At 46.9% G+C, this 26,629-nt stretch overlaps 8 protein-coding genes across 8 annotated transcripts; 5 read left to right on the top strand and 3 right to left on the bottom strand.

Annotated features, from left to right (window-relative positions):
* Positions 1–5: 5 nt before the first annotated feature.
* On the bottom strand, positions 6–2,726 carry F5Y00DRAFT_237459 (LACT-domain-containing protein). The gene is made up of 2 exons (XM_048007813.1): positions 2,066–2,726; positions 6–2,008 (listed from the first exon to the last, which is right to left on the bottom strand). Exons 1-2 carry the CDS (start codon positions 2,387–2,389, stop codon positions 446–448), a joined length of 1,887 nt encoding a protein of 628 aa, XP_047864641.1. The 5' UTR covers positions 2,390–2,726; the 3' UTR covers positions 6–445.
* F5Y00DRAFT_237461 (acyl-CoA N-acyltransferase) lies at positions 2,727–4,337 on the top strand. Its single transcript, XM_048007814.1, has 2 exons — positions 2,727–3,524; positions 3,595–4,337. Exons 1-2 carry the CDS (start codon positions 3,345–3,347, stop codon positions 3,958–3,960), a joined length of 546 nt encoding a protein of 181 aa, XP_047864642.1. The 5' UTR covers positions 2,727–3,344; the 3' UTR covers positions 3,961–4,337.
* F5Y00DRAFT_237464 (DUF1917-domain-containing protein) lies at positions 4,338–5,859 on the bottom strand. The gene is made up of 4 exons (XM_048007815.1): positions 5,436–5,859; positions 4,843–5,378; positions 4,525–4,774; positions 4,338–4,473 (listed from the first exon to the last, which is right to left on the bottom strand). The coding sequence occupies exons 1-4, from the start codon at positions 5,461–5,463 to the stop codon at positions 4,382–4,384; spliced, it is 906 nt and encodes a 301-aa protein (XP_047864643.1). The 5' UTR covers positions 5,464–5,859; the 3' UTR covers positions 4,338–4,381.
* A 201-nt stretch (positions 5,860–6,060) lies between these two features.
* On the top strand, positions 6,061–7,595 carry F5Y00DRAFT_237465 (uncharacterized protein). The gene is made up of 2 exons (XM_048007816.1): positions 6,061–6,462; positions 6,526–7,595. Exons 1-2 carry the CDS (start codon positions 6,215–6,217, stop codon positions 7,553–7,555), a joined length of 1,278 nt encoding a protein of 425 aa, XP_047864644.1. The 5' UTR covers positions 6,061–6,214; the 3' UTR covers positions 7,556–7,595.
* Positions 7,596–8,091: 496 nt separating this feature from the next.
* Positions 8,092–12,903, top strand: F5Y00DRAFT_80662 (ARM repeat-containing protein). The gene is made up of 11 exons (XM_048014169.1): positions 8,092–9,308; positions 9,360–9,548; positions 9,599–10,076; positions 10,124–10,239; positions 10,302–10,364; positions 10,414–10,638; positions 10,699–10,802; positions 10,851–11,109; positions 11,163–11,305; positions 11,360–11,961; positions 12,022–12,903. The coding sequence occupies exons 1-11, from the start codon at positions 8,430–8,432 to the stop codon at positions 12,705–12,707; spliced, it is 3,744 nt and encodes a 1,247-aa protein (XP_047864645.1). The 5' UTR covers positions 8,092–8,429; the 3' UTR covers positions 12,708–12,903.
* Positions 12,904–13,928: 1,025 nt separating this feature from the next.
* F5Y00DRAFT_237469 (uncharacterized protein) lies at positions 13,929–16,574 on the top strand. Its single transcript, XM_048007817.1, has 3 exons — positions 13,929–14,359; positions 14,480–15,018; positions 15,078–16,574. Exons 1-3 carry the CDS (start codon positions 14,305–14,307, stop codon positions 16,053–16,055), a joined length of 1,572 nt encoding a protein of 523 aa, XP_047864646.1. The 5' UTR covers positions 13,929–14,304; the 3' UTR covers positions 16,056–16,574.
* Positions 16,575–17,944: 1,370 nt separating this feature from the next.
* F5Y00DRAFT_237471 (uncharacterized protein) lies at positions 17,945–21,607 on the top strand. Its single transcript, XM_048007818.1, has 5 exons — positions 17,945–18,123; positions 18,246–18,906; positions 18,977–19,464; positions 19,522–19,859; positions 19,915–21,607. The coding sequence occupies exons 2-5, from the start codon at positions 18,264–18,266 to the stop codon at positions 21,071–21,073; spliced, it is 2,628 nt and encodes an 875-aa protein (XP_047864647.1). The 5' UTR covers positions 17,945–18,123; positions 18,246–18,263; the 3' UTR covers positions 21,074–21,607.
* Positions 21,608–22,500: 893 nt separating this feature from the next.
* Positions 22,501–23,282, bottom strand: F5Y00DRAFT_262190 (Gar1-domain-containing protein; the record flags this gene model as incomplete). Its single annotated transcript, XM_048011340.1, has 2 exons — positions 22,501–23,102; positions 23,204–23,282. 2 exons carry the CDS (start codon positions 23,280–23,282, stop codon positions 22,501–22,503), a joined length of 681 nt encoding a protein of 226 aa, XP_047864648.1.
* Between the last annotated feature and the right edge of the window lie 3,347 nt (positions 23,283–26,629).

The following is a 26,629-nucleotide window of genomic DNA, read 5'->3' on the forward strand; positions in this document are numbered from 1 at the left end:
TTGATGTGGATATCTGGAAGTTCATCCTTTATGTATTATTTGAACCTAGAGATTCCCCTCTACATTAGATTTGCCTCGCCCTCTCCCCTTACTCAATGACCAAATATGAATAAAGGGTAACATGAGTCTCATAATCCATTCCCTCCAGTTTTAACCCAAGTCCATGGTCCTCTTATTGTATCCATCTAGTTATTCAATTATATCTCTAGCCTCACCCTATTATCATCTATAGGATTCTATCTTCAGCTAAGATCTATTCCAACCATCACCACTCTTCCAAGCGCGGAGTAACATATCCATATCATCCCAGTAAAATACAATACACTGAATTCCTTATAATATATACATAGGTATCATGTCCGTCCCTTGATTAATATTTATTTGTGACAGCCATCTTTTGTTCATAATTCCAGTTCTGATCTAACTCGTCATCCCACGTTAGACTTCAATCCTCCTCTTCGTAAATCTTAACATTATCCGCATACTCGCGAATATTACTAACGATAGAGTCTTCAATCACGGAGCCCTTTCCAGCTACTACGCGTAGGATTAATTCATTAAGCTTCTGTCGCCCCAGGATATCCACGTGGTCTGCCGTATTGGGCCCTCCACGAGGATTAAATCTTTCAGGTTCGTGAGGCATTTCCACGACGGTGACTTTAGCGCCTGCTGGGTTATATCGCTTCATACGCCAGCCCTTGGAGCACATGTAACCGCTGCTTAGAAGGTTTACTGTGCCGTCGCCCTCTCCCATAACGACACCATGATCAATTTCATCAACGGTTAGGGCTGTATCGATGGTAACATTTAAGTTTGTGAACGCCGGGTATTCCGGGCTGCGGTAGTAGTATGCTCGCTCAGTCGGTTTCCCCACGCCGTAAAAACAATAAATCTTCAAGTTTGGAGCTAGGGGTAACCGCGTCTCCAGGGGATTGACCCATTTGCGATTGTCAAGCTCATTAGCTTCTACCTCGGCAGTGGTATGAGCTACTCCATGAGAGAAGCTCTTCTTGACCTGATCTTGGTACCAATCATCGGTCGTGTCCATGAGATATTTCATTGAGTCGCTAACGGTGAAGTTTCGATCCGGCGTAGTCCAGTTAACACCACGACGGAAGTTTAAAAATGAGCCAAACGAGTTCTTCTGCCCGGGTTGGTCATCTGGTGCCCATGTTAGATTCCCCCAGACCGCGTCTCCGCCAAGCGGTAGCATAGCCGACATTCCCGGCATCGCTCGAAATATTTCGGCTCGTTCATCTTTGCTGAGGAACTTCTCGAGCCCGTATACCGCAAAGGAATTAAGCTGCGCTGTATCGCGCATCTCGCCGGAGAGAATGGCGGTCACATCTTTAACTGCACCCAGCATACATCCACTAATATTGATCCGGGCTTCGACATGACGCTCGACCCAATCGTCACCGCCTTTACCGCCTTGTGCAGATGCTACCCAATGGAAGAAATAGAATAAGACTTGGCTGCCCATACTGTGGGATGCAAGAACCACCTTTTGACCAGAGAACTCGTGTGCCAGCTCCACATAGCTTTTTAACCTCGTAAAGTATTGGTCCCGAATCTCGAGATTTTGATACGTCAAGCGCCAATCGTAAGCAGCCGTGAATGAGTTAGTTGGGTCGTAGCCTAACGATGCCAGATTCTCCACGATTTTACTCCAGATCCAGTACCCCGTAATGAAGAAGTCGGTCGCATCAAAGCCCTGCGCAGCTCTCAATTTGATATTCGGCGGATCTAATCCGGTTTTCTTATCCAACATGATGTGCTTCTTCCATATCTCCTTATCCAGAACCAACGCTCTCATCATAGTCCAGCTACCCCAGAGCCGCTTTCTAAAGTACGGACGAGAGATATTGGCAGTGCCCCAAGATTCGAGGCCTGTTGAGATGACACCGGGAACCAGAATGACGGGATGGTGAACGCTAAGCCCTTCGGTCCGGGCTTTCAGCCCTACAGAAAAGGAATCGTAGCTATCGACAAAATCCCGCTCACCTTTCTACAAATCATAGAGCTTATTAGTTTAGTCGGACCATTTTTGAAGGCAGAGACGTACAATAAGATCCCTCATATCCTTAACCAGACCCGCTGGTAACACATCAAGAAAACTGTCCACACTAAGATCACCAATCTCCGGAAGTTCAATTAAGTCATTATTCTTAGCCAGGAGGCCGGCAGCTATAAGACCGAACAAGCTACCCATTAAGAAAATAAATGTATTACGCCTCTTGCCCGTCTTCGGCTTACGTTCATGATGTATGATCTCGACCTTGTCGACCGGCTTATCCGGACTTTCGTCTCTCGGTGTAGGCGCCACTGATAACGAGGATTCGGATGAGTTATCGGCGGCGAGCGCCCTGCGTCGGAGAGTTGATGCCATCGTCGGGCAGGCCTACATAACCAGGCAGAAAAGCTCGGTGTGTAAAAGTGGACGGTGGACGGTGGAGAGAGGGGAGAGGTGAGAAGAAGCAAATCGGACACGGAACCGCAGCGGCGCTGTCGGGATGGGGCTTGATCGTCGATAAATGGGACCAAGCAAGCAACGTCAGCTACCGTATTGTCGAGCGGTATGGAACTTGGGGAAGAGAAAGGTTTGCTCTGTTAGGCTCGCGGGTCGTTCATGGCTGAAAGCTAAAAATAAAAATAAAAAAGCTGTACCTGATCAACGGTACTAATTTGTAGCAGGGGCGGAACATTTGAAGTCTAGAGTCTAGACAGAAACAATGGCATTGAAACTGGTAACATTTTTAACCATTTTTGACGTCAGTACATTAGATAGTGGGTCCCCGCTACCATGTGCTGCCTTCTTTCTTCAAGCATCAACCAATCAGCACTCTAGAACGGTAAGAAGGTTCAGAAGGTTTCAGGCCGTTGGCCAGTAGCGCTTTCGGGGTTTTGGTCTTCTGGTACCACTGCATGACAAGCATGGATTACATTTAAACTCCATCTAAACTCAAACCGGGCGGCCCCGCGGAGCTATTCCCATCCTAGAGAGCTCGAAGGACCCCCGTTGTAACCCAGTACGTGAAAACAATTCTTTTTTAGCTTGCATGTGAAAGCGGGCCGTCTTGTCTTGTCATCTTTTGTCTCAATCTATTACTGTAACGGACCATCTGTCCGTCTTAGTCAACTCGTGTGTTTCTAGTATATCAGCCATCATAAAGCCCCCCCCGGTTTCTCAGCGGCGCGCCTCTTAGAACTTACCTTCGACTCCATTCCGCTATTGACCCTGTGCATACCAAGTTTACAAGCCCGACGGACGATACCGATAGGCGCTTAACCCTCTTGGATCTCTTGGTACCGACAGACCTTCGTACCCAGCCCGTAGAAAAGCTATGGAAATAGCTCGCGCAAAAGAGCTTCCGGGGGAGCTCTTATATATACAATACGAACATGCACTAGAAGAAAAATATCTACCCGCTATTCGGGCCTTGATTTCGAAAGATCTCAGCGAGCCCTACAGCATATATGTTTACAGATATTTCTTGTACCAATGGGCTCACTTGTGCTATATGGTAAGCTTATGCACGTGTTATTCGTACTACCATTAGGCGTTCTACTAATATTCCGATGCCCCAATATTAGGCACTTAATCCCGTCGATAAGTCTCTTATGGGTGTCATTATCTGCAAACTCGAACACCATGCCTCGCACTCACCCCCGACTCATCGAGGTTATATAGCTATGCTCGCGGTATCGTCTGCCTTCAGGGGTCACGGCATAGCCACGGCGTTAGTAAGAATGGCGATCGATGCCATGGCTGAGCGCCATGCCGATGAAATTGTCTTAGAGACTGAAGAAACGAACATACCAGCTATGAGACTATACGAGCGATTAGGTTTCTTACGATCGAAAAAGCTCCATCGATACTATCTAAATGGCAACAGCGCTTATAGGCTTGTACTGCTCTTGAAGTCGGCAGACCTCGAACCTGGCCAGCAACCCGACTAGAGGCGGGATGGATTGCTTCGATATCTTCGCTTGAACTGGGGGTATATTCTGAACGGAACATGACTAGTATGTGGAACGTACGTATTCTTGATAGCGTTTCGGACTATCAGCAATATATTCAGTCGATGGATGACTACGAAGGAGTAGGACATGCGAATAAGGCGCCGCAAGACCGGGCTGTGGAATTTTGGATGACATTAGCATGGAAGGTCAATGCATTGGTGGCGTTAAATGGATAGGTAGTAAGTAAGCATTAGGGTCCTATTTGGGTCACATTCAGATTAGTACTTGTCCTTCTCAAAGTCTCTGATTATGCATGAAGCGAGCTTTCGATGGCAAAGGGTATCTAGACGAATTCAACTATTTTCCGTGAGAACTCATATTTCTCTATTTTCCTCGATTCTGGCTGTCTACTCCCACCTTACCCTTTCTTAAGCATAGAGGTACTATCGTATATAGAGGCCCTTATCTCCCAAGGATTGCCACGTGCTATGCCTAGGTAAGTGTACACATCTAATCTGGTAAGCATCATCCCGAGAGAAGCTGTTCAGATAATAAACTTACCAGGTTTGTAGTAAATTGGTCGGTCCCTAGCCTGGATGAGCCCGAGCTGCTTCAACTTCTCGGCGACCCTCTTAACGTCCTTCGTATCGGAGAAATCGGCGGTATAGACGCAGATGAGCCGGTCCGTCCTCTTATCAGTAGTCGATCGTGGCGCGACCTTGGCGCCAATACCAAGCTCATTATTTGCCGTGGCTTTGGCGACAGTCTCCCAAATCTCGTTAACCTGGAAGACAGAACAGAAGAGCATCCACTAGCATATATCAGGAACTAGTATCAGGAATGATGATTCAAGCATATACTCATATGTGATGTACTGACCTTTCCACATCTCACACGTAGCATCCTTGCGAGGTTGAGAATATCTTTGGCTGCGTCTAACCCGGCTTTCCGACACTCTCGAGTGATAGCACCTGGCTGGTTTCCGGACCTCTTGCATGCGTCGATGAATTCCGAGGCAAGATGTAGTCTTGCCATCCCGCCCTCAACCACACTAGGTAAGTCTGCACCAACCTCTTCGGGAGCTTCATCTTCGCCGCCAGGGATCATTTGATTACTTGCTTCATGTTTCTTTTTGCGATTGATGTATGGATTACAAACCCAAATCCAAGGGTCTTCTGGAGTTTCGTCTGTTGTTGCGGGCGGCACGCGTTGTACGAACTCTTCAATGGTCTCGGTGAGTTGCCAGGCGTTCTTAAGGCCGGCATACGGGTTATGGAGATGAGATATATCCACGGTTTCCTTCTTTTGCGCCTGCATCTTGAGCGGTGTATCGAGAGTTTGGTATTGTTCCCACCAAGCTTCAACGTCGAATTTCTTTACTTTGGCTTTGAGATCTGCCAGAACTTCGTCGTCGCCTAAGGCCGCGAATTAGTAATCTGGCGCGTTAAGTTAGATAGACCGAATATCTCCACCATAGAAATCAGAGTCCTCGGAACTCATGGTCGCAATGCAAAATAGATGAGTGTACCTAGGTACGCCAAATTGATGAAGAGTAGTTCCTACGATGAGAATAAGAAGAGAATAAATGAAAGAATTATAACAAATATTGTATGTAGTTATAACTAGTCGAAGTTAATTGTCAATGATTCAATGATACGAGTCAGACTTAGAAAATTGGAAACATGAGGTAACTAGGTATCTATCTGAGCAGATTGGAAGGCTAAGTAGTTGTTAAGTAGTTCAAGACCATTTAAAAGTCCTTGCTCTCCATGAGACCGGGGGTTGTTGGATAACTGACGTGCTCTTGCCAACCCAAACGTCCGACTCCCCTCGTTCTTGCAGCTTGCAGCTTCGATTGTTACCACGGTATTTCCATAAGAGGAACATTGAAATGGCTGCAGTCTGCAAGTGCAGGAACCAGGCGCTCGGGCACTAATTGGACCAGGTCCAATAATAAGGCTACCTACACTATGTATGCTTCAGGGTTTATACCTACAGCGGGTATGATTCCGAGCCGCTCTTTTAGAACCGGTATGCATGCTGTAGCTGTATAAGTGCCCCACTTTTGGTGTAAGTCTCCACACTCTCTTAAAAAAAGCAACTTCAAAATTTGAGGGGGAAGATTTCTCTCTCGACATCTACGCGCTACTTTATTGCAGCACGTCTTATATCTCCATGAACACTAATTGCTGACATATTCTCCGTTGACGAATATAAACGTGGTAGAAACGCCCCCTAAAAGTGCAACGTCATGGATACGCACGGACGCGCTATTACGCCGCTCAAATCATTAACCCTAGACCTCCCCCCAAGCTGTATCGAATTCTGTCCAGGTCATCCGGACTACTTTGTTGTTGGCACATATAACTTACAGAAAGAAGATAACGCAGATACGAGCGTTTTCGCTGGAGATGACCAAGAACAACAACAACAAGTAAAGAAAACTCAGACTCGAGATGGTAGTCTTGTTCTCTTTAAGTTGTCAGAGACTGCAGATATGTAAGCTATATATACCCGTTATCTCCATTATTCAATTTTAATATCAAATTTACCATCGGATAGAAAACACGTACAAACTGTTCTCTACCCTTCTGCTCTCCTTGACCTTCATTTTCATCCTAGTCGAGAAAGCTCTACCGTGCTAGCTGTCGTTTCTAGTACTGGAAGCCTGTCATTCTTTAATCTTTCCGCTTCAGAAGAACATCCAGCTTCCTTAAAGGAGATCGTTACTCACAAGCCACTTGGTGATGATGAGGGAGTTCTCCTCCTATCATGCTCGTGGCATCCACATATTCCTGAGCTCCTAGCAATCACGACCTCGAACTACGAAGTCCATATCCTGCATGTTACTGACTCGTGGGATATTTCTAAGACGAGTGATGGGCCTGTGATAACCCACACTCTTGAGGCTTGGACTGTGGCATTCTCATCGTTGACACCAAGCAGGCCTAGCTCGAATGCGGCAGGTTCTCCAGAGGAACGCTCGGAGCAGTTTGCAGTATTCTCAGGTGGTGACGATTCTAAGCTCCTTACTACAAATTGTGCATATTACTCAGCTCGCATTGACACTGAAGAGAGCCTGGTTGAGGCTTCATACCCGCCAATTGCGTTCAAGGGGCATGAAGCAGGCGTCACTGCTATACTCCCCCTAAATCTGCAAGTTTCATCGCTTGATTCCGTGGTTGTTACTGGAAGCTACGACGACCACATTAGAGTATATTCGTTCGATGAGCAGAGAAGGGGAATGCCTCCTTACAGAGCCAGATTATTAGCAGAGCAGAACTTGCAAGGAGGTGTATGGAGGCTTAAACTGATAAAATTAGAAAAAGCTACGGAGAACACCAGGGGAGTCAGCCAGCGTTGGAAAGTCTTTATTCTTGCCTCATGCATGCATGCGGGGTCACGGGTACTTGAAATCTCAGGTGATACGGAGACTGAACTTTGTGAGATCAAAATACTCGGACGGTTCGAGGAGCACAGGAGTATGAACTACGGGAGCGATTTTCAACCGGGTTCCGAAACGGGAGGTAGAAATCTCCGGTGTGTATCAACGAGTTTTTATGATAAGTTATTGTGTTTATGGGAATATTAATCTTTATTATACACTTATACACAATCTCTCTATCTTCAAATAAGTCGGTATGGTTTGATTTATGGTTGAAACAAAATGAGAGCTATGCTTGACAGAATGAAGTAGACAAACGGATGTCGTAGGCTGTGGAGTACAGCAGCGCCATGGGGCGTCGTAGGTGAAATTTTGGAATTGTTCTAGTGCTTCCAGAACAGCGGCTTCCCTGCTGAACCAAATAGCTAATTGGTCATGCGGATAAGTACATAATAGTACATGATAGGTAACAAGCCTATGAAGGTGGGGTTGCTGTATGGCAGGGCAAAGCAGGTACGCCCTGATAAACAATGCTTTAGTATATGCATTGTATGTACATGGCAGCATGATTATACTGCGCGGAGAGGTGAAAATGTACCTGCCTGAGCTTAAGGACTACACTAGAAGGACTCAGGACTGAAGGTGGATCCACCAATAGTCGCGTGCAGAAGGCACGGTCTATGTACTTGCCGCGGAGCTGAAGTAACATTTACCACATCACCTGTAAATTTCCGCCAGAAACACGAACCTCAATCACGGTACCTTAGTTTAGCGCATAATTTATAGTAATCGTTCCACCTCCAACCCTGTCTCAAGCAAGAACATATCGAGAATTCGAGAATTTGAGAATTCGTCATTCTATCAACAAAGGTGCTCGTTACTGAATTGTCATTACTAATTCAGTAGACCCTCACCCTCACTGCCTTTCCATCTTTTGTTCCACCTCGTAACCAATCTTACCTATCTAGACTTCGCCTGATGATTCACACCTGAAGCAAGGTTAACCTATAGCTCCCGACAGCTCCCGCCCACCCCCTCCAAGATCGTCGCCGACCGCGCATCTCCCAGTTCCCCCAACACGATGGCTACACATACTGCGATCAATGGTAATATGGGATCGGGCGGCGTAGGTTTTGGCGCCGACAATATAGAGGTCCTGCCCAAGATTCACAAGGCACTAGAGGTCATTCATAATCCTCACTCTCCCAACGATGCACGCCAAGATGCCCAGATGTTCCTCGAAGACGTAAAGAATAATGGAAATGCCTCTTTTTACGGCTTCCATCTCTCCGTCGACAAGGCTCAGTCCCCTGTGGTGCGACATTATGCTCTATCGCTCCTAGAGTATGTAATCAAACACAAATGGGCTGATTACACCGAAGATCAGGCTACCGATCTGCGTAACGGCGTCCTAGAGCTCTCCCGAGGCATAACGAGAGATGACCCGGCTTACTTGAGAAACAAGATTGCCCTGTTATGGGTTGAGGTCGCAAAAAGGACCTGGGCCGGAGAGTGGATGGATATGGACGCACTACTTTGTCAACTGTGGTCAGGCCCTGCGGTACACAAGGAGCTTGTCTTATGCATCTTAGAGATGCTATCCGACGATATTTTTAGTGGCGATGACACCGTAGTAGCAGTTCGCGAGGGTGTCCTTAGCAAGGCATCTGTTGAGATCTTCACGCCTGCCGCTGTCCTGGTAGAGACATTCCCTAACCGGCAAGCAGGGCCGGATGTGAGATGTGGTAGTGAAGGCTGGCTTGCAAGAATCACAGACCTATTAAGTCGTTGCTTAGCGGAAGATATACAGAATGACTCGGAAATACGAAGCTGCGCAATTCGGGCTCTCGGCGTACTCTATTCTCTGCTGCCCTGGGTCGTCCCCAATGCCGTCACTGCCACCCAGTGTGTACCGGTAATGTGCGAGGGACTTCGTGCAAACCACATTGAAGTCCAGAAGGTAAGTCGTGGCTCTGCCTATCTTATATGTACCCGTAGCTAATCGTCAAAGGCATCTCTGGAAGCCCTACACTCTCTCTATTCGAGAACAAGTTTTGTCGACCAGGAGTTTATAGATCTCGTTGTCCCGCTATACAGCAGCAAATATGTCGACCTATTCAGACAACTTTTCCAGTGGTCGCTTGTTGATCCAGAGGATATTGATGACGATAAATATCAGTTTTCTAAGAAACTATCCGAGGTAACTTTGACAGTGAAGGTCTACTTGCTATTCCCGCTAATTATATAAAGGTGATTTCGTTCCTGGGTACTTATATGGACCGACGTTTTAATGTTCTACCAAACGACCCAACTCGCATCGACTTCCAAGGATTCTTGCAACTTCTTCTGCTGGTTGCCCAGAGTCAGAGCTTGGTAGTTTCAATCCCTGTCCTTGTAACATGGACTCGACTCTTGAATAACGAGTCTCTCGGACGAAATATTGCAAGTCTTCCTTCCCTCATTGGTCCTCTTCTAGAATGTTGCAGTTCGAGGCTTGTTCGATACGAAAGCTTGCCTGAAGATACCCAGGATCCTACGTTTCTATTCCTATTAGAAGATACGGACACGATCCCCGAGCGCCATGCTTTCCTGGGAAACTACAGACGCTATAGCTCAACAGTGATCGAGCTCATCGTTGAATTGCAGACGCCTGATGCAATGCAACACATCTTGGGCCAAACGGATAATATCTTAGAGCATCTTTATGATGAGGGGCCACCCTTTAATAGTATGTCTTGTTCGAGTTTGTGAAGATATCGGTCTAACTCTTAGCAGTGGCCAATTATACCAAGACATCTCCACAGGTCCTCCGGGTTGATGCCCAAGCCACAGTAATTGAGGCGGCTTTAAAAGGATACGGAAGGTGGCGAGAATTTGTTGTTGCAGATGAGGTTAGTATGAGCACATGTGTTTTCCATTTGACATCGAAATCTATGCTAATGTTTCGTAGCAGCAAAATGCGGTAGAAGCAAATTTAGAGTCCTGGTGTAATCGTCTGCTGGCGATGAACTTTGAGGTACGCACTCCTATTTTGGCGTTCTGCAGATGTATACTTATTGCTATAGGACCCTCTTATCCGAAAACGAATTCTAGAGCTTCTCGTCGCTTTCTCCGTTAATGCACTTCACCGGAATGCAGGTTTCATGCTGAAAGTCCTAGAACACATTCTTGTAACTTGGCCAGCTACGCATCCTGATTACCGAGTATACACGGATGCAATTAAAGAGTTGCAGACGGAGAGCATGGTTGAGCTTCAAAGACTTGCAGCCAAGATGCCCAACCATTTGCTGGTGAGAATACAATGCTATTTGTTTTATGCACCTAACTATATATATTGACAAAGACTCTAGGATGTTTATGACCAGATAGAAGCAAAGGTAAACGAGATGATTGCTTCGGGGACACTAGACGAGAAACGTCAGATTACGTATCAGACTTTTCTATTTACTATAGTGTAAGCTCCTAATTCTGTGCCATCATGAAGGTGTACTAACTAGCCTAGCCACCGCTCTACTCGGCTCGACCAGGCTACGAAAGCCCAGAAGCTACGAGGATTCATTGACCCCGTCGTGGCTCAATGGCAAAATGACCGTCTCAAACAGGCGTTGTCATCATACGCGGGCTTTTGCGAGCTCATGGCTCTTGACAAAGCACAGAACTATCTTGCACGAATGCAGATGCAAAATATCTCGGATTGGGGTTCGGTTGAGCTCGACGCCGAGGGACAAGCCTTACAGGCCGAGCTCGAAGAGCGGCAAACTGTTAGGACATCTCGTACCTCGTGTTGGAAATTATTTGCTAATGCAGCGTTCAGGTTCTCCCACTACGACCTACAAAATCATTCCTGACTTGTTCCGCCGATAAGGTAGAGAAGGATAGCGACCCGTACCAGGTTTCATGCGCCTTGTGGCAGGATGGATTTCCGGTTATCCTTCCTCAGTTGCTTAATTTCTTGACGTAAGAGTCCTACGGCTTTCACATGGTGGCAAACAGACTAACATTTATATCTAGCCATGCGCACGCTTCGCATACCCCTGAAAATTGGACGGGATTACCACCAGAGATGAGATCAATCGTTGGCCGCGTCCTTACTGACAGATTCTGGCAAGCCGGTATTTCGGAAGGTAGTAAAGATGAGTTTTATGCTCGCGTGCTTGAGAAGAAGCTCACACTAGAGGGGCTTGCCTCGTCGATTCGAGGTTCTATACGCTTTGTGCGCGAATCGTGCTACGCAATAATCTACTGCATGACACGCCTAGATGTGCAGTTCTACGGCTTTAACGAGCTACCAGGACCCTTGGCTCATGCTCTCCTTGCCGATTCCTTCAGTCTTTCAGCCCACCAGTTAATCAATGTGCTTAATCTAGTTAGATATCTGGTGGACAATTGTCCGGTTCCTCTGCGAGAGCATTTCCTCCCTCCAATTCTAGCTGCGTGCTGTCAGCAGATGGATGCCAGGATCAACTCCGAGTGGATGAAGCTTGAGCATCAGCAGGCGGTGAAAACGGGAGGAGACGCTCTGACCGAAGAGATGAAGGCGGAAAGCATCCTAAGGCAATTGACGAACGCAGCTGTAATGATGGTTGCGGACTTCTTAGACCCAGCCCGGCTCAGTAAGTTTAACTCATTAGCGACCTATCTGCATGGAACATATATTCTAACTTTTAGCCTAGACGGCAATGATGCAGGAAATCACCGAACGCTCCGAGAATTTTGTTTGGAGCATTCCTCCGTTGTAGAGCCCCTCTTGATGTTCTGCACTCATGCGATAAGGTGGCATGATTCCCGGTGTTGCGGCATCATGCTGAGGGTTTTCCGCTCCATTATTCCCGACTTCACAACAGGCCTTGCACCTGCAAGTACAGCTGCGGCCATCCGCGAATATATATCGTCGGATGTTGTAAAAGCATGTATTACGTCTATTCACGAACCGTATTTTGTTGACTTGCAAAAGGAATTTGCTACTCTAATCGCCACTGTCCTGGTAACATATAACGACTACACGAAGACAGCCAGGGATGTTCTACTCTCGCTTCCCAACGTGAAGCAGGCTGACGTCGACAGTGGGATAGAATACATGATGAGGAAGGAAACAAGCTCTCGTGGTCAAAGAGCAGTCGTCCTTCAGTTGCTTGGTGATATAAAGGGGGTGAGCGTGTCAGAGATGGGCAAGTTAAGCAAAAGCACCAGAATGCCTACTAAGGCCCCTTCGGCAAAGAGACCATCCCGCAGTAGAATGGCCCAGCAGTTCATGACCGTACCAAGCCACGATGCGTCGAGGCCGGGCGTCACGGGTAACGGCGGAGAGAACGGCAATGGAGACAATCTAGAAGGTCTAGCCAGCCTCTTTGATTCGTAGCACGTATTGGGTAGCCGATACTGCATTCGAAGACTGGATTAGTCGTGGTCAACTTATTCCTCGTGCTTTTGTTGTATACTAAGCTCGTATGCTCGTTGATACTGGTATACCAGCAAAGATAAATTGGTAAGAGGTGGAGGCGTGATATTGGTGCATTGATCACTGCCAGAGCCAGGACGGTACCGGCGATAAGGTCAGACAGTCAGACCAGTTTGCCAGAACGTTGCTTTGGACCATTGACGCTGACATACCGTGGCAGGATCCTTTTCCTGGGTCCGGACACTCGTGGCCCGAATGTAAATATAGTTGATATGTTACTGAACTTTAGGCATACCTTAGTTAAGTAGCATTTGCGGGCGTTTAAACTTAGCAATAAACATGAAAAAAAGAATTCATATACGAATAGTTAAGGAGAGATAGAGCCTAGTGCTTAACAAGTTTAATAGTAGGTGATACTGTTTTAGGCATATTAAATAGATTTGGTAATTACAGTTGCGTTACCCTCTGGTTAGTTATTTAATATTAATACACGTTTTGTTGATACACGTTTTGTTGATACACGTTTTGTTGGGTTAGTTATCTTTTTATAGCTGTTTCTTTTACAAGACATACCATATGGATCATAGAGTCTTGCAATAAATATGTGACTACCTAAGGTACGTGGTTTAAGACTTACAGAAGCTTCAACAAGATTACACGATTACCTAGATACATTAAGAGTAAACCGAAAGATGCCCGTTTAAGAAACTTGCAGGTTCGGTCTTTTGGTATATTTTTAAACCTAGAGGCTTAGTAATTAAGATATGTGACGAAGGGGGATTAAGGGGTAGTAGTAGATATATTCTCAGATGTTTACTCCAAAGTTCTCTTGTATGCTAAGCACGGGAGGCTATGCTCGAAGTTGGTACATCTGATCAGCATTCTTCATTGTGTAAAAACTTGTAATCATTCATGTAGTAAGATTCAACCTGACGGGTCGAGTCAGGTGGTATTATGAAATTTGTTTCTTACTAAGTTGGCGACGTTGGTCTATGAGGTAGGTATGTACTATACGAAGTACTGTCATAGTAAAATGATGGTACAATACTTGGGTAAATTAAATTGTACCTATGGCCCCGCAGTTTAATTGTGATAACCGTTAGATTAATACTTAATAGTTACACAAGCTGCATAGATAACAGAACATCCTTGGCAGTTATGAGTTCATAAACCTAAAAATGGCTTGTGCCCGACGCGGGGAATTCGTGGATGACCCATGGCGAAAATGGAAAATACCCTTAGTCTGGATTTAACCTGCTACCCTGCCCTTTTTTTCCTTATTCATCCACTAAACCCGCCAACCCACCAACCTGCCAACCCAATTTATTGTTACAAGCACGTCTGATCGGCGGTTCAACTCGGTTTACCCTTCGCATTACATTACGGGGACCCCCAGCCACAACACGAACTCCTAGGTTCGGTTATGATTCCACATCATAGACCCGTTGGCTATTTATCATTTGTTCGTCTTATTCTATCAGTATTCGCTGCGCGCTTTCACATTCGTCCCGCTTCGTGACGCGATGCCGGACATGTTGATGGGGTTCTGATCTTCAATATGACCGACTCCGAAGACAATTTCTCGATAGAGAGCGAGGAACAATTATGGACTGGTTCGTCTCAACTACTCCTTCTACACCGAATACTCGTACTTAAAAAGGGGGGGAAAGGGGGAAATACTTAGTTATCTCATTCCCTCTAAACTCAGCTAATCTTATTTCTTATTCCTATAGAGCTGAGTAAAGTTGTCGCTACCAATTGCCCTGCCGAAGCCCACGAAACTATCGATGATGCCTTGCGATCGTGGCTGTATCTCGCGTCGCGATGCCGAGACGAATTTTCCCAGTCTGAAGATGACGTAGCCAATTGCTCGCAAATACTCCTCCATGGGAACCTCTTCTATATCAACCCGGACTACGTGCGCACCCAGATTATCTATAGTTTACTACAGGAGGATGAACCTGGACCCCTATATGTCATCGCTAATTTCCTCCTGCTCGATGGTCGGGCAGATGAAGCGACGTTCAAAAGGATGATTGAGGAAAGTTGTTTCCACCGTCTACTCGAACTGATTAACGGGCGAAAAGACAACGATCCGGGTTTACATCGACTGCTATTGGATTTGATGTACGAGATGTCGCGGATTGAACAGCTTCGCGTTGAGGATCTGCTACACGTTGACGATGGATTCGTTACTTATCTATTCGAGCTTATTGAGGATTTTTCTGATGATGCGCATGATCCATACCACTACCCCATCATCCGTGTCCTAGTAAGTTGAAAGCTACTCACGAAATACGCTTCGTAATTCATGTGCTAACTTGTCGCTAGCTTGTCCTCAACGAACAATACATGGTCGCATCCACGGCCGCGATGAATGATCCTACGCTGATTGCGCCGCTGACAAACAAAGTCGTTAAGTGCCTTAGCTTATACGGTCCGAATTATAGGACATTTGGCGAAAATATTATACTGCTTCTCAACCGCGAAACCGAGACGTCTTTACAGCTTCTCATCTTGAAGCTCTTATACTTACTCTTCACCACCAAAGCCACGTATGAATATTTCTACACCAATGACTTGCGAGTGCTTCTTGATGTCATCATCCGCAACCTTCTCGACCTCCCGGAAGAATTGATGGCTTTACGACATACGTACCTCCGTGTCATGTACCCCTTGCTTGCGCATACGCAACTCAATCAGCCGCCCCATTACAAAAAGGACGAGGTGCAGAAACTACTCAGAATACTAGCCGGATCGGGGAATACCCACTTCGCTCCAGCAGATGAGACGACTCTGAGGCTTGTAGACCGCGTATCTAAAGTCAAGTGGCTTTCCGATGAGGGTACCGGTGCTGGAGAAATCGCGCGTAAATTGCTTGGCATTAGCCTCTCACATGCGGAAACCGCCAGCAACGTTAGCGTCGTGCATGTGGCGGCGGTTATGGAGAAGCCGGGCGTTCAGACGCCGAGCCGGAAAGCTGAAGCTATAGCTAAAGATGAGGCTGAAGCTGAAACCAAAGCTAGAGTTGACAACAACGGAGTAGAAGTCAAGAATGAAGTACTCCGCCCAAGCTCCAGTCGTGGGGAAGCTAGAACGAAGGAGACATCAAAGTCAAGCAGGCCGAAGAAACCACTACCTGAGGTGCCGAAGCACCGGCACGGAGTACCGTATGTTTCTATGGGACATGAAAATAGCACTAGGAGTGTTAAGAAGGCACCACCCAAGGCGCCGCCACCGAGACGGAGAGGAAGAATCAAGCATACTACGCCTACGGAGACGGTGAGGTCTATATCAGAGCTAGTTTGAGGTTGAGGAGCTTTCCAAGAAAGAGCTAGGATGTAATTTGATTAATTATGGGCAAGGACACTCCAGCGGTGGAGATTGGACCCCGTGCCGTGTGGGAACGACCAGCAGAGAATGGCATTTTTGACATGGGAAATGGCGTACCGAGTAAGCCGATGCTTGAGAATCGATATCCCAGAGATTAGCATTTGCATAGGCGAGGCGTTTAGGAAAGGGAGGACGGGGGGAGGTTTTACTTTCTTGGAGTCAAACAAAGAATAACCGAATGACGCCTGCGCCCAATAGTCCGTAAGAAATAGTTAATGTTCATGATAATTTTAGTATTCACAACTAATAAGTGTGGGTTTCTAAGGGGGAGCTGTGATAGATTGACGAGAACGATCCTTTAATATAAGTCTCTTGGGTCTTGATGCAGAGTTGAGTATGGAGTGTTGTAAACTTGTCTCGTTTCAATATATGTATGCAGGTACGACGTAGTAATACAGCATGGCGAAGAGCGATTATACACATGGTCGCACATGGTTGTACATGGTTGTAAACTTATAATGGTAATGAGGGACGTAGGTGGCTTGTACCTCTGTTGGAGGTGGGGTATCTGGGGGGCAGTATGGGGTTATGAACAACTATTCTTGCATCTACATACTTCTAGAACTCCGAGCCAATGATGGTCCTATCAAATATCCTATCAAATATCCATATATGCAGAGTTGGGTGTGCTGCTTCTATTGGACGAGATTCAATGACTTTGATAGACGGAAACGTGCGGAACCTCGGATTCACATGCATTGCTTAGGTACGCGTATAAAAGAGATAAAGGAGTCTACCCAGATATCTGAACTGGAGGGAACCAAATATGTAAATATATATGAAAAAATATGACTCTGGTAGGTTAGTGTTTATTATATTCAACGGTTTTATACTAGCTGGATGTTCAAGGTGATAATTAATAGAATTCATGAGGTTGATTAAATGAGGCATCGGGATACAACATCCAAAACTTGATTTATATGGAAGCATGCGTTATGTAGTTGTATTAATCTTGATATGAGATCTAATGTGTGATAGTCAGTTACCTAAAGAATCAATAATATCCATGTATAGGAGACAGATGCGGATATTTCCGTATACTTCGTACATACGCTCCGACGGATAGGCTACGTCATAGGATTGTCTGACAAAGACTCGTGCAATAACGCCAAACCCCGCCAACCCGCCTAGTGGGCCGACTTTGCCGGACCCTTGCTATATCCATAGCTCGAAATACCGAATGCGGATGGTACGAACCGACAGCTGGTAAACGTATGAGGCTTTACGTGTGGCAGCGGCCAACGGTACATGCGTAAGGGCAGATCCTAGCTTAAGCTAAGCTCTTTTGGGCCTGTTTGTGAAGAGAATCGGGCACGGCAAAGCTGGGGGGAACTTGGGAAGTCGCAAAGGTGACGACAACCAGATCATCGTCACTGCGCATCCCTCCAAACTATTCTCTTTTTTCTTCCTCTTTTTCTACACTATGTCTATGTAGGGACCCGATCCTATTTTTAACATCGATACCTGTTGCTCCAGAATTCTACTACGAATTCAATTTCAATCGCAATAACTATTAGCCCCGTAAGTATGAATCGCCCTTACTTTATACCAGAGCCCAATTGAGCTGCCGCCCAACTTTCAACGATAAGGATTCCTGAATCGTGTACGAAGTACGTCGACCCCGACCCAATTTGTGACGGTCCTTTGAGCTTATCGACTAGACCTTAGTCACTTTTGATACTTCGGCTTAAACATTCAGATATTCCCGACTGTTGCAGCATAGAACAATGCCCAACGAAGTAACAACGAAGTAACTTACTACGTGTACATGATTTCTTTAAGCTAACTTTCTGGATGTTATTTAGGACTGAAAAAGCATTGATTTAACAACAAAAGTCAAACACGCCATTCGTTACTATCTATTCTTTGCAGCCACCTCAAACTCTATGCACCTCGCTACTACCCACGAACCTACGTTATCAGTCTGTGATCAGTCTGTGCTACTTAGGCGCGCGTTCTAAAAGATACCAAAGTTCTAGGCAAGGTACGCTAGTGAAACTTTGTAAGACTGATTGAGACTGTTTAAGCCTACGGGGTTGCCGCCATCTATTCATTAGTCTTATTAAGCCTTCTCAGCTGTATCCTCTAACCGGCACTTATATCTAGAGTTACGTCAACGCTTTCATGTCTGCCAAGCCGTTACTACCTCTCGCTCCGCCCACCATCGACCCCAATATGATGAACCAGCCCGCCCCCACCATAGATCCCGTAGCATTCCCTCCCAACGGTAACGCAGCCGGTTACTCGAGGCCCAATTCCGGTGGCTACTTTCCGTATCACCAACCACAAAGACCTCAAGTAGATGACCAAACTCTGTCCAACACTCTAGCCAATTCTCATATTACACCGCCCCAGAACGATAACTACCAAACTGCGAATCGCCAGACTAAGTTTACCGAGGAGTGGGATTCGAGTATGAGAGGGGATTCAGTCGTCGACGGTCCAACATCCCAGCAGAATAATTACCAGCATTCCACCATGCAACGCTCCAACTCGATATCCTCGCGACCCGAAATCCTTAATACCGGCGATGGCGCAAGCACTCACGCTATATCCCTATCGAGGGGGAATACCCTGAGGAAGAAGAACTCTCTTCGTAGGAGTGGTAGTCTCAAGCGCAGCAGCAGTCGCAGGAGCATGAAGGCCGGCAGCGTGAGGAGCCTCGCTTTGCAAAGTTCGCACGATACAGACGAGGTCCATAGCGCATTCTATTGCCCTGTGCCGACTTCGGGCAGCCCGACAGAAATACTGGCCGAGAGATTTCAGTGTAGGTTGCGACGTCTTCTACGACATGTCCGTCTCGCATATGTTTCGTTGCCACTAACGTTAATGTGTAGCTTGGAGGAAGATTCTCAAGGATCTCATTGCATATTTTAGGGAAATACAATCGCACTACGAACATCGATCCAAGTCGCTTCTTAAGCTTGCTAATGTACTTAACAATACGTCAACGCCGCCCGGCTTCCTCTCGTCCGGTGGGCTAGATGATGCGCTCCAGATCTTGAGAGACCATCACAGAAACATGATTATAGAGGCCAACAAAGCCAAAGAAATCGAACAAGATGTCATCCTAGCACTAACCGGCTTGAGAAGCGATCTTAATCAGAAGATAAAAGAGATAAGGGGCCTATCGAGCGACTTTAAGAACTCGGTCGAGAAGGAAATGGACAGTACCAGAAGAGCTGTCAACGCATTACAAGAAGTCCTAGGACAGAGCGAGTTAGATTCCTCTACGACTACTGGAAAGCAAGATCCATATCTCTTGCGACTTGCGGTGGATCGCCAGCTTGAAAGGCAGCTCGACGAAGAGAACTATTTGCACAAGGTAAAACAATTCCCAATACACATAACTGGGTAAGATCAAAATCTCACAGAAGGACAGGCATACTTGAACCTCGAGTCGTCAGGTAGAGAACTTGAATCGATCGTCGTCGGCGAGATTCAAAAATCGTACAACGCGTACGTAGGTATTATCAAGCGAGAAGCGGACGCGGCGTACAACGCCATCGACGAACTCCGCGCCGGCCCCATTACGATGCCTAAGGACCACGAGTGGATCACCTTCATTCAGAGCAACTCGCAGTTCGTCGATCCCGACGTGCCCCTGAGATCCGCCGAGCATATCCATTACCCGGGTCGAGATCATTTTGCTTGTCAGGAGATCCGTGCAGGTCTACTCGAGCGCAAGAGCAAGTACCTGAAGAGTTATACGGCCGGATGGTGAGGTGTTCCTTTTTGAAATCATAAACTGCGAGTAGGCTAACATGAAGTGTAGGTACGTATTATCGCCCACTCATCTGCACGAATTCAAATCTGCAGACAAGACTCAAGCACCTGTCATGTCCCTGTATCTTCCCGAGCAGAAGCTGGGATCTCACTCCGCAGAAGGTGGCTCTTCCAACAAGTTCATCCTCAAGGGGCGACAGACTGGGGCTATGCACCGCGGTCATACCTGGGTCTTCCGTGCCGAAAGCCACGATACTATGATGGCTTGGTATGAAGATATCAAAGCTCTTACCGAGAAGTCTCCCGAGGAGCTTAGCAACTTTGTCCGGGGCCACTCTCGCGCGTATTCGCGGACGTCGCAGCGCACTACGAGTTCGGATGGCATAGTAGACGATGAGGATGACGAGCCGTTCTCGGTCGATCCCGCCGTTGCGAGCCCAGGTTCTCGACAGGACTCTATGCAAAACAGGCCTGAGCCAGGAGGTCGGTTTCCATCCGACATACAAGTCAACGCACAGAGGGGCTTACAAGTACCGCGCTCTCCCAGCAGTGTCGGCTCAGGGCTTGTAGGGAACGAATACGCACTTAGCGGCGCCAACGGGAGCGTCAACCAAGATCGAGAGGTAATCGCAGCCGCGGGCGCATTACCGGGTAGCGGCATGGGCGAGCCTTATCCTACGAACCGGGCATCGCAGATAGTTCCAGTTGGCCAGTCCTACGGGAACACTCCAAGCGTGAGATTGGACCAAGCACACAGCCAAGCAGTAGTTATTGACCATGAGGCGCGAGCAGATGGTGTAAATCCTTATAACGGAGAACCTATCCAGCAAGAACAGCAGCAGCAGAGGGGACTGCCAAGCCGGCCCGTCATCATCCCCGGTCCAGCGTCTAACAGCACGTCGCAGACCCTAGAGACTACCACCAGCCAAGACTCGGGGAACCCCGGCGCATACGAGATGGCTACCGACGTACAACAGAAATATACGCCGAGCGCGGGGGCGGCGTATAGTATATCAAGCAAGGAGCAGCCGCAGATCATCGGCGCAGGGAATGGGTTCGTGAAGCCGCTGCCAAATCCGGCTACAGGTATGCCATTTTCGGGGCAGAATGGACAGCCGAGGCCGTACGGTGATAGGACGAGTAGTAACCCTCACGTCCCTGGTGAGTACCCGCGAGGCACACCGGGGAGCATACCGGGTGCTTATTAGATGCCTGGAAGGACTTGATTAGCGCCTCGGACAGAACGGATATCCTGTTGCGGTAGTGGATTGAGGATTCTGCGTTACACAGCCTCGTGTTCCCTCCTGGATCGTTTGGATAAGGCGAGCGAGCGCTGCTTTTGGTTTATTCTCGATAGAAAGGGGACAGTCGAACTGTCTCTATAGACGACGGGACGCTGGAAGTAGACCTTTTTCATTTATCCTTCTTTTTCTTTTCCGCGCGGCGTTGGTTTCTCTCGTTTTTTTGTATACCAGAGCTTGCCGAGGTTGCAAAAAAGGGGACGGGGCGGCGGCGGGTCGAATCCTTGTTTTGGTTTGTTTTTCCTTGCGATGGGATACTTGGGGTAGCGGGCAGATAGATACCCTGCTCGTACGAGTTGCGCAAAGCATGCAATGGGACTTGAAGCTGTGTTGTGCGGGTGGGTTGGGTCAGGAGTGGGATATGAATATTGAATATTGATATAAGTATGGATAGGGTATGGGTATGGGTATGGGTATACGCAAACGCAATAAGAAATATGATTTTTTTTTTCCTGTACGATTTCGAGTGTGCGGTGTTGTATTATTTGAGTGTTTGCGTGACCAGTGACTATATCGTCGTTGTGGGCGTAAAGTTGAGAAATGTCTGAGAGAAAGACGTTAAGTTACGCGATACGTCTCGTGGCTTGAGTAGATACCTTAGGTACCTAGGTATGTTTAGGAGGATGTTGGATTGAAAAGATCTCCTACTGGCTTCATTGCTGGAAATATTACTACATCGAGCGAGCCTCTTGTTTAATTTAGAAAGCCAATGTTCAGCTAAATTGTTGTGTACCTAGGTTTCTATCACCTCATTCATATATTACCGACCCCCACGAAAGCATATATATATGATTCTAAACAGATAAATTTGGGGTATCAAGGTTTAACCCAGCTTATATGTTCAGTTTCTCATAGGGCTACAACACATATCTATCTATCTATCTATATCTATGGCTGTTTCTTCGTTACTCACTAACTTAGGTACCTAAGGTTACTTAAGCTCTCATTAATTAGTCGTTAACTATTTCAAATAGAGAACTACGCCTTGCTTGGTATCTCGGGAAGGTTAAGTAGGTGGGTATGTAGGTACTTGAAATAGTCCAAGTTCGATATTATATGTAGGTAGTCATCGTGAGATTAAGAAGCAACCAGAGCTTTTCGTTCGTTTGTTCGTTTGTTTCTTGTGTTTATTTGTTTACCTTGGGGTAGGTACCTATATGCAAACAACTGCGGAAGAAAAAAAAGACATATTTAAAATGAATCAGAACTTCCTCATAACGCCATTCCCGTACCACGTGAGAACATTTGGATGAGCGGGCCCACTACTTACTACCACGGGTCCGCCAGGAGAAACAAAATCGGAGAGGGGGGTATATCTATCTCGCTCCCGGCTTTTAGAATCGACCTCCTCGGCTGAAACCGCCTCGTCCCCTACCACCACCGCCAAACCCGCCGCCACCGCCGCCGCCTCGGCTGAATCCGCCGCTACCTCCACGGCCAGCACCCCCCCGACCGCCACCGAAGCCGCTACCGCCGCGACCACCTCTCGACGGGCCTCCTCTCCCGCCACCAAAACCACCCCGTCCACCTCCTCTTATCGGGCCACCGCGTCCGCCACCAAAGCCACCACGACCACCGCCTCGACTAGGTTTCTTGACCTTGGGCGCGCCAGGCGGGGGCTTAGGCTTAGGCAGGAACTTCTCCAGGGGGAGGAGCTTCTCGGAGCCGATGAAGAACTTGTCGCCGGGCTTGAAGGAGGTAGCCTGGATGCCCTCGGTGGGCTTGATGGTGAAGTAGACCTGGTTGATGGGGCCGAGGACCTCGTCGACCTTGCCGACGGCGGTCTTGTTCTCGAGGAAGATCTGCGCGTTGAAGTGCGGCACCTTGGGGTTGATGCTCTCGCATACCATTTCCCCCTCGCACGCGTGCAGGAAGCTGCCCATCTCTAGGATCTGGTCCGGCGGGCCGAAGTCTCGCTGTCCGAAGCCGCCGCGGCCTGTTTATTTCGGGTTAGCTTTGCGCATGTCTTGAGGCCCTCGTAGCCTGGGAATTGAATAAAGCTGCAAGAAATAAAAGAAAAAAAAATTCAACACGTACCGCCTCGACCACCTCCTCCACGACCTCCGCCAAAACCTCCTCCGAAGCCGCCCCGTCCGCGCGGCGCTCCTCTCGACATGGTGAGGTGTGTTACGAGGTCAATTGGCCTCTACGGGTTGTGTATTTTCGGGGTTTAATTTGACGATTCGCGTTTCGCGAATTGGGGGAATTTGTCGAAAGGGTTGGGATTTGAAGCTTCGGAAACCTCGAATAATAATAATTTTGCTGGAGCCAAAGTTAGTTTAGGTCCCACCTGCACTTTTTTCTCGGGCGGAAAAACGTGCGCGGATGGATAAGAGGTTATCGATAGTGGCTGATAAGAAATGTACAAGTTGGAGGTAGTTACTACATACGTCTTTACTTGCACCATCACAGGCGACGTAATCCATACCTTAGGTAGGCACCTCCTATGTTAGCAGTATGACTGACGCAGACGGACGATCTAGACTGGACTGCTTGTCAAACACCCCATCCTCCTTTCATCTTTCTCAAAACGGCTTGTTTCCAATATCGAGCCAATAGGAGCGGGTGAAAACTACTTCAAACCTGCTAAACTTGTCCTACAGTAACGAAGGGAATCCCTTCAAGAACAATTCTAGTGTGCTTCCCCATCGGACCGTAATAGCAAGCCTTTTGACGAATAATTACGTCCAACCCAATCTTGCAGAAGCAACCCGGAGGCCTCATCCGACGTAACTCAACTAACAATTTTTAGAAGCACAGAAACACAGATGTCTTGGAAATATAAAACCATGAAACCAACGAGACAGACCCTCGATGCGAGCCATGCTTAACAGTCTCCTGACTGGTTGGTTCACTGCCGTGTTACTTCGGGATACGACCAACTAGAAGGTCATCTACACCACAGCCTGGTGTTATATCAAATGACAAGCAGCTTTGTCATCCTGTAATAATCATGGCTCAGCATTGTGTCAAACAAAGCAAGACGCAAAAGCCCCTCCGTAACCACAATCTGTGTTCTTACTCGTAAGCTTTTTTGCTGGTGACGTTGACTAACTAGCCGGCTCTGACTTTGAATGACCAACCGGCAATACCTACTACCTATATTAAGCAGCTAGTAAAAGCCGACTACCTGTGATACTTAGTATTACAAGAGTTGTTTGACCTCAGATGGGGTTAGTTGTCAAGTTGTCAAGTATAAAAAAAAACAAAAAAAACAAAAAAAAAACAAAAAAAAAAACAAAAACAAAAAAAAAACCAATCAAATCCTGTATCGTCATCAGTAATCACCTTAAATCCTCATATGTATGATGAAACTACTCGAGATCGTCGGCGCTCTTATGAAATCGACATGACGTCGTGGAACCGTCCGAGGATGCGGGATGGAATTTGGGATTCAGGATTTGCCAAGTCACGTTGTCATTCCTTTCTGCAAGTTCAAAGCCGGAAAAGTGGAAATCTCATATGTACGTGCGAGTCGAGATCGGCCCCCAACGCAGGTGTCCCTGGTGTCGTGCTAGGATGGCGGTCTCAGCATCATGGCGAGCCGGGATGAGCTGTGGAACGTGCTTTGTACCGTCATAGCGAAAACGCATAGGGATTATAATGGTCAGTGCATAGGGCGATACATACATACCACAGTATGTATAGGTATACTCCCGCTCTAGGTGCGTTAGGGCAGAACTTGGCGGACTGCTAGCCTTATTACAGGAGGTCCGACAAGATACATAGCCTATTGATTTAGTATAGTTAACGTCTATTATTCAGGATCCTATAGGCCTGAATCAGGACGACTTTCCCAGGAGAATTTTGGTTATAACTGGACCTGTATGATTCAAGTTATATATAGCAAAAGCAACCTGTCGGCATTTGCATAGGCTATAAAACCTTCCCGAGTGCGAACCATTATTAGAAAATTAGGCGGGTCGCTAGTACTCCTACGTCGAATAATGCTCGCACGAGCTGAGTTTGAATTTCCACAGCTAAGGATGGTATGGCGGTTTGTGCTAGGTATGTAGATCTGTTGTCGATACCTATGTACCTAGGTAGGATAGCGTACGTCGGCTTTAGAACCTTTATTTCTTCAAAAGCCGACTTGTAGAGTTATCCCAGCCAAGGTCTTAAGTGTTCAGACGTTTATTTGCTCCGACAGATCCTTCGCATTTAATTGAGTACCTAAATTCCGTCGAATACGGTAAGCATAAGGCTGGCTTTTTAAGACATGACCAACCTATCGGGAACTATTATCTTTTGTTTTCTTATTTTTCTCGGCGTTCTTCAGTGGGCTTGGCAGATGTAATCCTTAATTTTGATGTTCTAGACCGGCACCTGGTCTGGCGTCAGACGCTTATGAGTCCATTTCGGCAGGACTGCCCATGTGCGGCATAGAAGCTTTTATTTGCAAAGCTGACGAGATAACTTATACGGCAGCACGTGTTCAATGCTTGCGGAATTGCGGTCAAAAGGGCCCGTCGATGCGGTCGAAGCTAACATAGCCCCCCATCACCGCTCCAGGCACCGATGTTGTTGGAAGTGGTAGAGGAGGGTACAATTCCGAGATCAACACCGTCCACTCCTTTTAATTGCTGATCAGAGCCGATCACAGTGGCAGGACATAAAGTTGTAAACGGCGCGGTCTAGAAACTCGAATTAAAATAGCATATTGATGGTGGTTTTGTCAGAGGGTGAATTAGTTATTCTAGTAATTGAATTACTATAATTCTAGCTTGAAGTTGGAATAAATTAGTATGTACATAGTAGCTCGCGTATCAGGGTCGTTCCTGATGGGTAGTTGGGTAGTATCCGAGCAAACCCGGATATTTGCTCTAAATACTACCAAGCGTCGTGCAGCTGAATGATGAATCGACAAATACGGATGGTCGTCAGACCTTAGTGTAACTTACCCCTGGCAGATATGCGCGTGTCGAGGTGCTATGTAGTATCGTGTTTGCTCCGTCCAATGTGATTTATTAATGGTTATGGGGATTTTTGCAGACAGATGATAGGCTATAGCTATACGAACTGCTGACAAAAAATCGAACTTCGTTTAAGCCGGTGATTCTTTAGGATGTGGTTTGGATGTGGTGGTCTGAACCACGATCATATCGATTGAGGTGAGTGAAGGAGAGATAGATATAAAGATGAGGATGAGGACGAGGATGCTGTACATTGTATCATTGTATCACTGCGTACGCAATTGTAGTAACGTCCGTGGATCTGGTATCAGTGGAATTGTATGTGCCGTGTGTCCAACGTAGAGATCGGCATAAGTTGGATGGAGAAAATAGAATGGGATTTTCAGATTACATAACATTAGATAATAAAATAAAATACTATGTAAAATAGGGTTTCAAGATATACATTTACAAGGTAGTAGGCACGTATCCATGTATATTCAGGATATTCAGGACCCATGTAATATGTAAGGTAATGATGAGGTGGGACTTGATGGAGACTAAACACTAA

This window comes from Daldinia vernicosa, assembly GCF_022497035.1.
Source record: "Daldinia vernicosa strain CBS 139.73 unplaced genomic scaffold F5Y00scaffold_24, whole genome shotgun sequence".
Taxonomy (NCBI): domain Eukaryota; kingdom Fungi; phylum Ascomycota; class Sordariomycetes; order Xylariales; family Hypoxylaceae; genus Daldinia; species Daldinia vernicosa.

Excerpts from the sequence above, each read along its gene's own strand:
- F5Y00DRAFT_80662 (XM_048014169.1), top strand. The coding sequence starts at position 8,430 with ATGGCTACACATACTGCGATCAATGGTAATATGGGATCGGGCGGCGTA. Across the intron at positions 9,309-9,359 it reads ACCACATTGAAGTCCAGAAG|GCATCTCTGGAAGCCCTACA; the intron begins GTAAGTCGTGGC and ends TAATCGTCAAAG. Across the intron at positions 11,962-12,021 it reads CTTAGACCCAGCCCGGCTCA|ACGGCAATGATGCAGGAAAT; the intron begins GTAAGTTTAACT and ends CTTTTAGCCTAG.
- F5Y00DRAFT_237465 (XM_048007816.1), top strand. The coding sequence starts at position 6,215 with ATGGATACGCACGGACGCGCTATTACGCCGCTCAAATCATTAACCCTA. Across the intron at positions 6,463-6,525 it reads TTGTCAGAGACTGCAGATAT|AAAACACGTACAAACTGTTC; the intron begins GTAAGCTATATA and ends ACCATCGGATAG.
- F5Y00DRAFT_237461 (XM_048007814.1), top strand. The coding sequence starts at position 3,345 with ATGGAAATAGCTCGCGCAAAAGAGCTTCCGGGGGAGCTCTTATATATA. Across the intron at positions 3,525-3,594 it reads GGGCTCACTTGTGCTATATG|GCACTTAATCCCGTCGATAA; the intron begins GTAAGCTTATGC and ends CCCCAATATTAG.
- F5Y00DRAFT_237464 (XM_048007815.1), bottom strand. The coding sequence starts at position 5,463 with ATGAGTTCCGAGGACTCTGATTTCTATG. Across the intron at positions 5,379-5,435 it reads CGAGGACTCTGATTTCTATG|GCGACGACGAAGTTCTGGCA; the intron begins GTGGAGATATTC and ends TCGCGGCCTTAG. Across the intron at positions 4,474-4,524 it reads ACCAATTTACTACAAACCTG|ATGTGTACACTTACCTAGGC; the intron begins GTAAGTTTATTA and ends TTACCAGATTAG.
- F5Y00DRAFT_237471 (XM_048007818.1), top strand. The coding sequence starts at position 18,264 with ATGTCTGCCAAGCCGTTACTACCTCTCGCTCCGCCCACCATCGACCCC. Across the intron at positions 18,907-18,976 it reads ACTGGCCGAGAGATTTCAGT|CTTGGAGGAAGATTCTCAAG; the intron begins GTAGGTTGCGAC and ends GTTAATGTGTAG. Across the intron at positions 19,465-19,521 it reads AAGAGAACTATTTGCACAAG|GCATACTTGAACCTCGAGTC; the intron begins GTAAAACAATTC and ends ACAGAAGGACAG.
- F5Y00DRAFT_237459 (XM_048007813.1), bottom strand. The coding sequence starts at position 2,389 with ATGGCATCAACTCTCCGACGCAGGGCGCTCGCCGCCGATAACTCATCC. Across the intron at positions 2,009-2,065 it reads AGGATATGAGGGATCTTATT|AAAGGTGAGCGGGATTTTGT; the intron begins GTACGTCTCTGC and ends TATGATTTGTAG.
- F5Y00DRAFT_237469 (XM_048007817.1), top strand. The coding sequence starts at position 14,305 with ATGACCGACTCCGAAGACAATTTCTCGATAGAGAGCGAGGAACAATTA. Across the intron at positions 14,360-14,479 it reads CGAGGAACAATTATGGACTG|AGCTGAGTAAAGTTGTCGCT; the intron begins GTTCGTCTCAAC and ends TTATTCCTATAG. Across the intron at positions 15,019-15,077 it reads ACCCCATCATCCGTGTCCTA|CTTGTCCTCAACGAACAATA; the intron begins GTAAGTTGAAAG and ends ACTTGTCGCTAG.